Source organism: Asterias rubens, chromosome 15 (assembly GCF_902459465.1).
Source record: "Asterias rubens chromosome 15, eAstRub1.3, whole genome shotgun sequence".
Lineage (NCBI taxonomy): Eukaryota > Metazoa > Echinodermata > Asteroidea > Forcipulatida > Asteriidae > Asterias > Asterias rubens.
Genome location: NC_047076.1, coordinates 12,189,845 through 12,202,007, shown reverse-complemented (window position 1 = coordinate 12,202,007; position 12,163 = coordinate 12,189,845). Strand labels below are relative to the sequence as shown.

General features: G+C 40.4%; 1 protein-coding gene across 1 annotated transcript; it reads right to left on the bottom strand.

The window, feature by feature from the left end:
* Positions 1-7,924: 7,924 nt before the first annotated feature.
* Positions 7,925-9,001, bottom strand: LOC117300276 (melanopsin-A-like). The gene has a single exon (XM_033784010.1). It carries the CDS (start codon positions 8,999-9,001, stop codon positions 7,925-7,927), a length of 1,077 nt encoding a protein of 358 aa, XP_033639901.1.
* Between the last annotated feature and the right edge of the window lie 3,162 nt (positions 9,002-12,163).

Below are 12,163 nucleotides of genomic sequence, written 5' to 3'. Positions count from 1 at the left end.
GTGATGCGCTCTCCACCATAAGAAGTGAACTAGTTGCAAGCAACTTTGAGAAGTACCTTTATGAAAATAAACGTGCGGGCAACCATAAAAAGTAACTGTAACTACGTGCGGGAACCGTAACTGTATCAAACGTGCGGGGACCATAACCATAAATAAGAAGTATAAACGTGTACTGCAAAACCATGTACAATACAATACAATACAATACAAAAAGGCATTTATATACCCGGCCGCTGTTTTAGTAAGATGTAAGTCATTACTAGTAAACGTGTATTGAACAACAAGAAGGTACTGATTAGAAGTAAACGTGCAGACAACCATTTGAAAAAGTGACTATATTAAACATATGTAGGATTTGACACTTTGCATGTTAGCCTTGCTCAAGGCAGTCGCATTATTCGCTCCGAAAAGACGCCGCTGTAAACCCACCTGTATACTGTGCGTGGTGCGTGTAATCACACAGGCACGACCCACCGTATGTATACACACTGTCACGTCGTACGACTACTGTGCACACAAGTCATCCGCACTCGTACCACTAACCGCATGCGGAGGCCGTCAGGCGATGCGTGTGGTTACACTTATTTTACGCAACAGCGAATTATACAGCGGCGGTCTTTTTACGGAGTGAATAATTTGAGCAAGGCTATTTGCATGTTGGAAACACGATATAAAAAGGTTTGCGGTAACACCATGTAATGACTATCTCTAATGAGTTGGGGCGGTTCTGTAAAGAACCGTTGGTTTCAACTCGACGTTTCGATCAGTATGCTCTGATCGTCTTCTGGAGAAAGCAGATATATATAACATATAGTAAAGGTTAATGGTAGGACCATTATGTCTATTTGAGGAGTGCGTTTGTTGTGAAAAGAGCCGGTGTGTATGGTGGCTTTAAAGGGACATCGCAAATATATATTGACGCCAATACAATATTGGCGTCAATATACTTGCGATGTCCCTTTAAAGCCACCATAGGTGTGGTCTCGAAGTTTCGAACAGCCACTCTTCAGGAGAACTATTTTGTTTTTTGTACCGATCTTTTTTTGTGCATTTATTATAAGCTGCTCTGTGTGTCATGATGTCTCGCCTGATACATAGCATTAGTGTGATCCAGAAACTCAACGCAGCGGTAAAACACTTAATGTTCTCACGCACTTGTCAGAAATTTCCCTCCCATCAATTCCCAAGGGCACTCGCCATGGATGAGTTGTTTCGAGTGTCTCGCGTTTAAGATAAAAGAACCTGTAATTTAAAGGCACTGGACCCTATTGGTTTATTACTCAAAGTTAAAACTTGGTAACGAGCAATGGAGCTGTTGATAGTATATAACATTGTAAGAAATGACTCCTTCTGAAGAAAAATATAGTTTCTGAGAAAGGGGTAGTTTATCACTCAAATAATCACAGACTTCAGCTGAAGCCTTTAATTATTCACCTTAGAGCACACAAATTAATACAACAAGGGTGTGTTTTCTTTCATTATTCTCTTGCAAACTCAAAGACCAAAATTTAGCAAAATTTGCACATGTTTGTTATGCATACTATGTTGACATCCACCAAGTGAGAATACTGGTCTTTGAAAATATTACGAAAGGCGTCCAGAACCTTTAAGACAAAAGAGCTTGTATTTAAAAGACGAGGCATACTGAGCCGAGTGGTAAACTCTCTGATATTAATCACCGTGTATTTAATACAATTTTGTCGATCTTCTTGAAGTGTCTGGGTCTGTTTTGAGAGTGATGTGCATGCCCAACCAACCTTATACTTGCAAAATGATATTTTAGTATACGAGGGAAACAGTCAGTTTCCCTCGTGGTTTCCCTTGATGTCTGAAATTGACACCAGTCTCTGCACATACAAACAAAGGGTGCCAAGACATGTACTTAATGTTATTTTCTCTATTTGGTGTCTTCTACTATGTGACCCCATGTTGATGCAGTGTCTTAGGTATTTATGAATACATGCCATTCTTGTGTAACGCATGCCACATAGTAAATAAACCGTAAGCGCTCAAGAAAAAAAAACACAACAAAATACAAATATAAGATGTACTGGGTTACAAACAAAATAACAATGCAATTAGCCGGCTTTCCAAATGATTTTTATTCTCTGCGAATGTTGCATGAACGTGTTCGTAACCTTCAATCATATTTTCCCGTGCACAAATATGCGTTCACTAATTGAGTGGTCGTTGACATTTGATAAGACCACTATAAGACCACAAAGCCATGCATTGAAGGCTACAATTAACGAGTGGTTATTTTTTATGAACTACGAGTCAATTTTGTTTCCACCTCTAGTTTGTCGTGACGGCCGCCGGGGGCTTTTAGACGCTCTCAGCACACCTATCGCGATATTGCTTTATTCACGGTCAAATCAACTAAGCTATCATACGGGGGTGGGATTCGGTCACTGATTTACTTTATATTATGCTCGATAGTATTGACTTTTACTTCCCTTGTAATTGGTGTCATATCCTCGCCTGGCCATGTAGATCGTCGATTGTTCGACCATGTAGTTGAAAAACCTTTCTCATGTAATTTCCATTCAATCTTGTTGGTAATTTTTGTGAAGATAATTAGATCCCACCTTTGAAACAACACTACAAAACGCTACTTTGTTATGTACCTCCATGCTGCAAAAACAAATTGCTACACAAATTGGAGCATAAAATGGCGTACCATGAGTGATGACGTAACAGGGCTTTTCGCGAATCTTTCTGAAAAGCACCGAAGAAGGGTATTATTTTTACACAATTAAAATCTGTTTAATCTCACGTGAACTCAATTCTGTATTGATTTAAAATATTTTAAAATTATTTTCAACACTGATAATTTGTTGTTGTTTTCGTCTAAGTAGGTCTTTAAAGGGTTTTGTACCTTTTGTGAACCATTTTTGGCCATGTCATGAATCCCTACTCAATGTGAATGAAGAAGCATGTAATACCACGTTCTACAAGGTAAAATAGTCTCCTAAAAATATTTTAGTAATTTTTTCCCCCTCATTTCTTAAAAAAAACAAAAAAACCGGAGAGTAATATTTTAAGGGAAGCTTTCTACCATCATAGTCTCCAAACCATGTTAGTTTAAATGTAAATCTGTGGACTTTGTGTTTTGTGTCCTACAAATTAACATGAACCTTAGTGCTTTGTAAAATCGCACCCTGATCGTTCTACGGAACCCCTAAAGGGACAATCAATTTTTTGTAATTTTCTCGTGCACACGATATGTCGTGCGCACAAGATAGAAAAAATAAAATTGAATGTCCCTTTCGGGGCTCCGTACTTTTCTGCATGATCCGTCACACGCAGCGCAATCAGAACGCAGCTCAACCTAAGGGTGGCCTAAAGACACTGAATACTATTGGAAAAATGTCCAAAGACCAGTCTTCGCACTTGTTGCGTCTCGACATATTATGCACAAAATAACAAACCTGTGAAAATTTGAGCTCAATCGGTCGTCGAAAACCACCCTTGTCACATCACGAAGTTGTGTGATTTTAGATGCTTGATTTCGAGACCTCAGGTCTCGAAATCAAATTTGTGGAAAGTTACTTCTTTCTCAAAAACTACGTAACCTCAGAGGGAGCCGTTGTCAGGTGCAATTGTGTCGGCCATGCAATACTGTCCGCTCCGGACACTTTTTGCATATGCAATCGTGTCCGGGGCTATGCAAATGTACATGACTGTGGCCTACTGTAGGCCTGCATCAGAAAGCACGCAACTTCGTGTGACAAGGGTGTTTTTGTCTTTCATTATTATCTCGCAACTTCGACGACCGATTGAGCTCAAATTTTCACAGGTTTGTTATTTTATGCATATGCTGAGATACACCAACTGTGAAGACTAATCTTTGACAATTACCAATAGTGTCCGCTGTCTTTAACAACAGAGAAATTATGTTCAAATAATAAATAACTCTTTATTAGAAAAAACACTGACTCAAATTCTTTCAAAATGACATTGATAGCACCTGTTCGTCCCTCTGAAAGTGCATTTGGATTGCAGATCTACCCAGTACACTCAAAAGTTTGTTACGGATACCTGACCTGCACCCGGGTACCTGCCCTGTATGGTATCCTGACAACATCAATTTGGAACCACAGCAGAATCTGACTATTTTTCACGTGAGAAGTCCGTCGTCTGCTAGGTTTTCTGTATTGTTTTAAATTTGATTTTTCAGGGTGAAGGACTAAAAATTAGCCTTGGTATCCATCATTTTCGGATTCAGCACCCCAAAATTAGTTAAATCAGGTATGTTACCAACTTTTACTCAAAAATGCCGCTCGAAGTTGTTTTTTTTTTAAATCTGGTCTAGACTATAAGGAGAATATCATCAACCTTCAGTTTCTCAGCGTCCTTAATTTTGCCTCTGCACAAGGTCTGCAAAACAAGCCAGCAATTAGGACCATATTGACGTGTTCAATCAAAGCATTGCCCGCAATATCCTGTTGTCTCGTTTGATTGCAATTGCACTTTGTATTGTACCATAGACAATGTTTCGTAACAGTGTACGTACTTTGGATACATTTTTTCCTGGTATGGAAATAGGCAACATTAAAGTGAAGTTACACCGTTGCTCGCAAGCCTGAGGAAACCTAAACCAAAGCACTAGCCAGGTTGGTGTAGTAGTGTCTTGCCTCGCCGTCCACCTCTGGGACCCTGGTTCGAATCACACCAAGGGCACTTTAATTAGTGGAGTGGGTTTTCAGTCCCTATGACTGCGTGGGTTTTCCCTGGAATAACTGTCTGGAGTTTTCTTTCCACATCTTAAGTTGGAATTTCTTCCTTGTCTTCTCATTTTTCGTTCGGCTCTAGAGGGTTGAGAATATATTTCAAATTCAAATCAAACTCTTTCACGATAAGTATTTAGGGCTTGATTTCACAAAGGCGGTCCTAACTTTAGGACCACCTTGGACTCTTTAGGGGTAATTAAAAACTTAAGGCCAGTCCTAAGTTAGGAGAATGGCTCATCCTAACTCGGGTATAAGTCTATAGTCTTTAACTGTGAACTCCACCCCTGCGTTCTTTATGCGTACACTACCAATCCTAGTACACGGGACCTACGACGTAGTGTCCCACCCGAAGGACAAGCGAGCGTCTTGATCAAGGTACATGTGTCATGAGCGTGACGCGAACCCACACCCCGCTGATTAGAAACACAAGCGTTTTAGTCTGGAGCCCTTAACCACACGGCCACAGCACGCCTGTTAGCGTGTCAGCACCAGTCTTATCCCAAAACTGGGAGCTTAATTTTTGTTGAGCGCAAATGTTTTTGTCCAAAAAATATGTTAACAGTTTTCTGTGCATTTTCAAATTGAGACTTCCCTATGTCAAGCTAATGTCTACGACGATCTAAGCCTGATTTTTATTTTATTTTAATCCACCATATTTTAATTAGTGTCAAGGGAAGAACAGACAGCTCCGCTAGTCATATAATTTGATCTGTGTCTGTATTTGACGTGGAATATTGCACTTAATTTCCGCCCAAAGAAGAAATAATACTCAAGTCTGGGTCTGTATTAACCCGATTTGCTTGCTTAATTTATTTAGTTGTATAATCTGGTTTGATCTCCCATAGACAATTGACATACCAATTTGATATACAAAGGACATAGAGATGAACTTTTCCTGACCCCTCCTAAACGAATAAGCCTCCCATGTTGATTGACACCCCTCTGGGACGGGTGGAATGGTCTAGTTAAGGATATCATTAAATGAGCTGCATGACTAGTTTTTTTGCCCTTTTTTTCGATGTGGTTAAAGAAGATGAGCATCAATTACTGGGATTTGTTTTGTCAGACCTTTTGTTAGGTTTGGATTATCTTTGGGTTTCCCCAAGAGCAGGAGCGTCAATATATAGTAACTATAAACAAACACCGTAACCAAGTAACCAATGGATCAGTAATGTAATAGCGAACCAACTGCCTACTTGAAATTTCGATTTCGAGGCCTTGTCAAACATATAATGCAGTTTTTGTTCAGGGGTGGATTTCACAAAGAGTTAAGACTAGTCCTATCTCGAGTTACTAGGAAGAGTTAATTGTCCTAACTATGAAGGCATCAGAAGGCATCAGACACGTTTTGTTACCGTCAAAGACCAGGGCCCAGTTTCATGGTCCTGCTTACCGCCGAATTCTGCGCTTCAGAATTCTGCGCTGAAGGTCACCATTCTGCGCTCTAAAATGTCTAATGCGTAGAGTTGCGAAAACCAACATTCCCCGCTAACTCGTGAAGTACGCTTGACGTAAGCACAGAGTTCCGTACTTCCACAAGCGCCGATTCTTGCTCTTAAGCAGAGTCATGAGGTTGGGCCTAGTATTCTCACTTGGTGTATCCCCACACGTGCATAAAATAACAATATGTGAAGATTTTGGTTCAATTTGTCTTCGAAGTTGCAAAAAAAACAATGAAACAAAAACTCCTATACTTTGGAGTCCTTTTGTATTCCTTTTTTTTTTTCTTTAATTATTTTTTCAACATTGGTCTCCAAAAGGTACCAAAAAGTAAGACCGGTAAAATGAGCACACTGTTTCGTGAAAAAATCCAAATGGAGAGATAGGTTACCTTTCTTTCAAAATATGAAGCTCTTTTCGCTTTTTTCTTGGTCATTGGCAAACTTGTACAACTCCATTTATTTCGACAACTCCAACAATAATCAACAGGCCACACACTGATACGGAACAAGCTATTAACATGTGTTCACTTCTTTAAAGCCATTGGACACTTTCGGTAAACAATATTGTCCAAAGGCCCACACTTCGTGTATCACAATTTGTATATAAAATAACAATCCTGTGAAAATTTAGGCTCAATCGGTCATCGGAGTCGGGAGAAAATAACGGGAAACCCCACCCTTGTTTCCGCACGTTTCGCCGTGTCGTGACATGTGTTTAAAATAAATCCGTAATTCTCGTTGCCGAGAATTGATAATTGTTTCAGTGTTTTCTCAAAAAGTAAAGCATTTCATGAAATAATATTTCATGAGAAGTCTTTTACCTGTACTTTAAGTTATTTGTAAATTTGTGAACTTTTTTTGTCCTGTTCCGAAAGTGTATAATGTTCCCAGAATCTCCGTCATACTGATGCAGACTCTAGGTTGGAATCCCATTAAAACATTTTTTTTTATACGGGTCAGCTTTACCCAGTTGGGTCAGACTCCTGGGACCTGAAATTCGAGTAAAATTGGATCCGGAATTCGGATCTAGTGGTAAGCCGAACTTTGAGTCAATGGGACCCGGTTTTGGAGTCAATGGTACCCAGAATTCGAGTCAATGTGACCAAGATATCGAGTCAATGGGACCCATAATTCGAGTCAATTTGACTCATAATTCGAGTCAATGGGACCCAGAATTCGAGTCAATGTCACCCAGAATTTGAGTAAATGGGACCCAGCATTCGAGTCAATGGGATCCAGATTTGAGTCGATGTGACAAAGAATTCGAGTCAATGGGACCAATTTTGAATCTCTCTTCGGTATATATGTAAATTATGTGACAACACCCAATGGTTTTTGTACCAATCTACCCGTGGCTTACATCTCGCAGATCATTGTGCTGGATTCAAGTAAGCTGTCATTTTAAGTGCCATCTGAGTCTTTAGCCTGTTTCGAAACCACGGCTTCGACTTTGGATTCGGCTCAGGCTAGCTTGGCCCGCTGTTAATTTGACAATTGGAGACTTTAAGGACGCTTGGTGGCAGCAGACTTACCAGGTAAAATCCATTGTTCTCGGTAAAGTTCGCATGCTTCGAACTACGTAAACAATGGAAATTTTCCTGGTAAGTCTGCTGCCACCTAGCGTTCCAAAGTCTCCTATTGCGCGTGCTTTGCGTACGCGCTCAGGGCTTTAGACGAGAAGACGGAGCCTGAAGCCGAATCAAAACCGAAACCGTGGTTTTGAAAAGGGCCTTAGATTCTTCCGGAAAATCAGATCCTTGAATCTTTTCCAGTAGACTTTTTGTCTGATGATGTAGCCCCTGTTCGACGAGTGCTCACATGACTTTCAGATAACTCCTTCCACTTTCCACGTACAATATAATCAAAAGCCTCTTTGAAATTCGGATGCGATGTAGCATAGATGATGGGGTTCATGCAACAATTGGTGAACAGCACCACCGCAACGTACGGCGTTATACGGTAACTGAGATCGGTATAGACAAGCAGGAGAACAAAGTACGGTGTCTGAGACATGCTGAAAGCCAGAACTATATAAAGAAGATTCTTGGTGACGTCCAGTTGACGTTTCATTAGTTGTCGACGCAGCTTCACGTTGGCGCCGTCTACCTTGGCTGATAATGTTTGAACTGTCCCCGCCATCTTTTTGTTGTTACTGCGGACGTAGTTGAAAATGGACGAATAGCAGAATATGATGGTGCAGAACTGTAAAGGGTAGAAGACTACCATAAGGAGGAGGTTGAAGTAAGCTGCGTATTTGTTGTGGGTGTCCCATGAACAGAAGCCGTATATTTCCTCGTAACCCACCTCTCCGAAGTCGGAGATTAGTGGTGGTATGATGCAAGAGCACGGGATGAGCCAGGCGAGCGCGACCATCAGGGTGAGCCTACGGGCTGATCGCATCCAATGCCCGGCGTGTCTGGACTTGGTGATCCCGACCCAGCGACTGAGAGCGATGAGGGCCAGGTTGTTCACACTACACCCTGAGCAGAGAATCAAGAGTGAGGCACTTAGGACACAGAGCCAGTAGGCTTCGGGTAGCGGCCATCCTTCCTCGCTCAGGACCGATACAGACTGCCATGGGAGGGAGAGACACGTTAGAAGGTCCGCCACACTTAGGTTCACCACGAAAACATTAGTCGAGGTCCGGAGTTTCTTTGACAGAAAGACGGCCAGGATGACAAAAATGTTACCAATGAATCCCACACAAGCGGCAATGCTCAGCAAAGCCGCAAGAAGCTGCCTCTCGAAGTAGTAAGCATAAATAACTACGGTCACACCCCCATCATCAACATAGTCAGACGGAAAGCTCAAACTTTCATTCGCCATCGTGTAAGGCTTTGAAGGTGATCTTACAGTCGATAAGGTTTGGCCGAGCAGGCGAAGTTGTAATCAAGCGATCCAACTGTACTTTTTTTTATAACTGTTCATCTGCAACCAACTTCAATTGCGAGTAATCGGAACAACTCTGTAGCACAAGAGATAATCTTCAAGCTGTTTATCACCATCCCCAAGAAAACCATGAGCAGAACTGAAATATGATGCCTCTTTACGATTGCTTGTAAATTACGTTGTGTTGAATGTTTGTTTTATTAAAACAAATCATACAAGCACGATGCTGCAATGTTTTATTGGTTTGTGTATGATGGTTTAAAACACCAAATTCGCAACTGTATAGTCAGATGGGAGTGCTCAAAGTTTCATTCGCCTTCGTGTCAGGCTGCGAAGATGGACTTGTTCATAGTCGATAAGATTTGTGATACGAACAGGCGAAACTGTCATCACTCGATCCGACTTCTTATAAGTGTCCAGCTCCCGCACTGTACATTAGCGGTGATTTCAAGCTCAGTATGATATTCAAGTGCTTTCTCAAACCGGGCAAATTTCTTCAAAGATGGGAAATGTCTCCTCAGAAGTTCAATTTATTTGATCTTGAAAAAGAAAGAGCGGAATATATGCACATACCTTGTGTGAGAACTGAGTTCTTGACTTGTGCGGTCATCGGTTTTGTAAGAAGTTCGCGCCATCTACAGAAGCCATAAAGAGACTTCAAACTCAAAGTGATGGATGTTTACCCAATGCACCTGATATCATCACCACAGTGATCCAAGTTGAGCCATTTTAGGAGTTCTACTCTAATGCCACCCCTTTTCAGGCATCGTGGAGGCTTTGCGAAATGCAACATGAGCGATCTCGTGATGCAAAAGTAAATTAGAGTAAGAAGATTACTGGGCTGGCTAGAGGTCTTCACAAAATCCAACTTAAGCCATCAGTAGTTCGTTTGAGTTCTCTGTAATATGCATCCGGACTCTACTTTGCAATATTTTTCAGTGACTGATATGAAATTAGTCATTACACAAACCAGTATGGGGTAAAGGCGTATACGCGTAACCGAAGGAACTAAGGATTTACGGTGACCTCGCAAATAAATTACATTTGTACTTCTCGCTTAAAGCAGTTTGATGCAATTTCATTTTTGGATGAAATGTCTCAAAGCTCGAAATCTTGAAAATATATTATTGATATAGAAATTGCTTATTTAAGTTTCAATGTATTGTTGCTAGGGGCTACGGGATTCAAAGTTTTATGTGGGGTTGGTGTTTTGATTCGTTTGTTGGTGTTTTGATTCGTTTGTTGGTGTTTTGATTCGTTTGTTGGTGTTTTGATTCGTTTGTTGGTGTTTTGATTCGTTTGTTGGTGTTTTGATTCGTTTGTTGGTGTTTTGATTCGTTTGTTGGTGTTTTGATTCGTTTGTTTGTGTTTTTGATTCGTTTGTTGGTGTTTTAAGGCTTGTTTGTTTAGTTTGATTTGTGTTCCTGTTGTTTCTGCCGCCGATGTTGCCGTCGTTTGTTGTTTGTTGTTTGTTGTTTGTTAATTGCTGTTTTCTGTTCGTTGTTTGTTGTTTGTTGTTTCCTGTTTGTTTTTGATGTTTGAACGCTCGATGAGAGCAAGTTGTCCATTGAGCCAAGCCGCCTAATTGTCTCTCCACTCAGTGCCTTTTAAAGACTGCGTTTTTTTTTTCCTGGGCATACTTGTTATCCACAATGCGTTGTAAATGAGTCGTCTCCATGCAGTATCGATCTCGAAATATAAATACATTTTTTTCTCAAGAACTGGAGCATCGGGAAACACAGCCACAAAGGGTACTTAGAACTCGCCTAATGACTTCAAGAAGCTATGTGGGTTCTGTATAAGTGCATACTTACACCAGAGTGGTACTGCTGTGCCAACCCAAACGAGCATGAGGCTATAATCAACGCATATACTTTCCCCTGGTTAACGACATTATGCCGTACCTTAGTTTTGACTGTTTTGCCAAATAAAGCCCGGTTCATACTTCCTGTGAATACGATTGCGATAGAAAAAAATTCACATATATAGCTGTTTTTTGCAGCAAATTTTTCGCAGGAGTTAAAGGAAGTGGACACTATTGGTAATTACTCACAAAATACTTATTAGGCATAAAAACCTTACTTGGTAACGAGCAACGGAGAGCTGTTAATAGTATACAACATTGTGAGAAAGGACTCCCTCTGAAGTAACATAGTTTTCGAGAAAGAAGTAATTTTCGACGAATTTTGAATTCGAGACCTCAGATTTAGATTTTGAGGTCTCGAAAACAAACATCTGAAAGCACACAACTTCGTGTGACAAGGGTGTTTTTTTTTCTTTTAATAATATCTCGCAACTTTGACGACCAATTGAGCCCAAATTTTTGCAGGTTTGTTATTTTATGCACAAGGTGATATATATGCTGCAAGTGAGAAAACTGGTCTTTGACAATCACCAACAATGCCAGTGCCTTTAACTCTGAATATTTTTCCCTGTATCCAAAGGATGCAAAGCGCTAGGGATAATGCATCCAAAAACCGAAAAGAGAATAAAGACTATAGTACACTATTATATGTAATATGTTTGTTTTCACAAGTCGTCCTTGTGAGTTAAAGGCAGTGGACACTATTGGTAATTACTCAAAATAATTATTAGCGTAAAACCTTTCTTGGTGACGGATGATGGGGAGAGGTTGATGGTATAAAACATTGTGAGAAACGGCTCTCTCTGAAGTGACGTAGTTTTCGAAAAAGAAGTAATTTTCCACGAATTTGATTTCGAGACCTCAGATTTAGAACTTGAGGTCTCGAAATCAACCATCTTAAACGCACACAACTTCGTGTGACAAGGGTGTTTTTTTTTCTTTTAATAATATCTCGCATCTTTGACGACCAATTGAGCCCAAATTTGTGCAGGTTTGTTATTTTATGCACAAGGTGAGATATATGCTGCAAGTGAGAAGACTGGTCTTTGACAATCACCAACAATGCCAGTGCCTTTAACTCTGAATATTTTTCCCTGTATCTAAAGGATGCAAAGCGCTAGGGATAATGCATCCAAAAACCGAAAAGAGAATAAAGACTATAGTACACTATTGAGATGTAGTTTTATACATATTTTTTATTTATTTTTCTTTTGTTTGTAACTTACTGCTGGAGC

What these genes read in the sequence shown, in the direction of transcription:
- LOC117300276 (XM_033784010.1), bottom strand. Translation starts at nt 9,001, where the DNA reads ATGGCGAATGAAAGTTTGAGCTTTCCGTCTGACTATGTTGATGATGGG.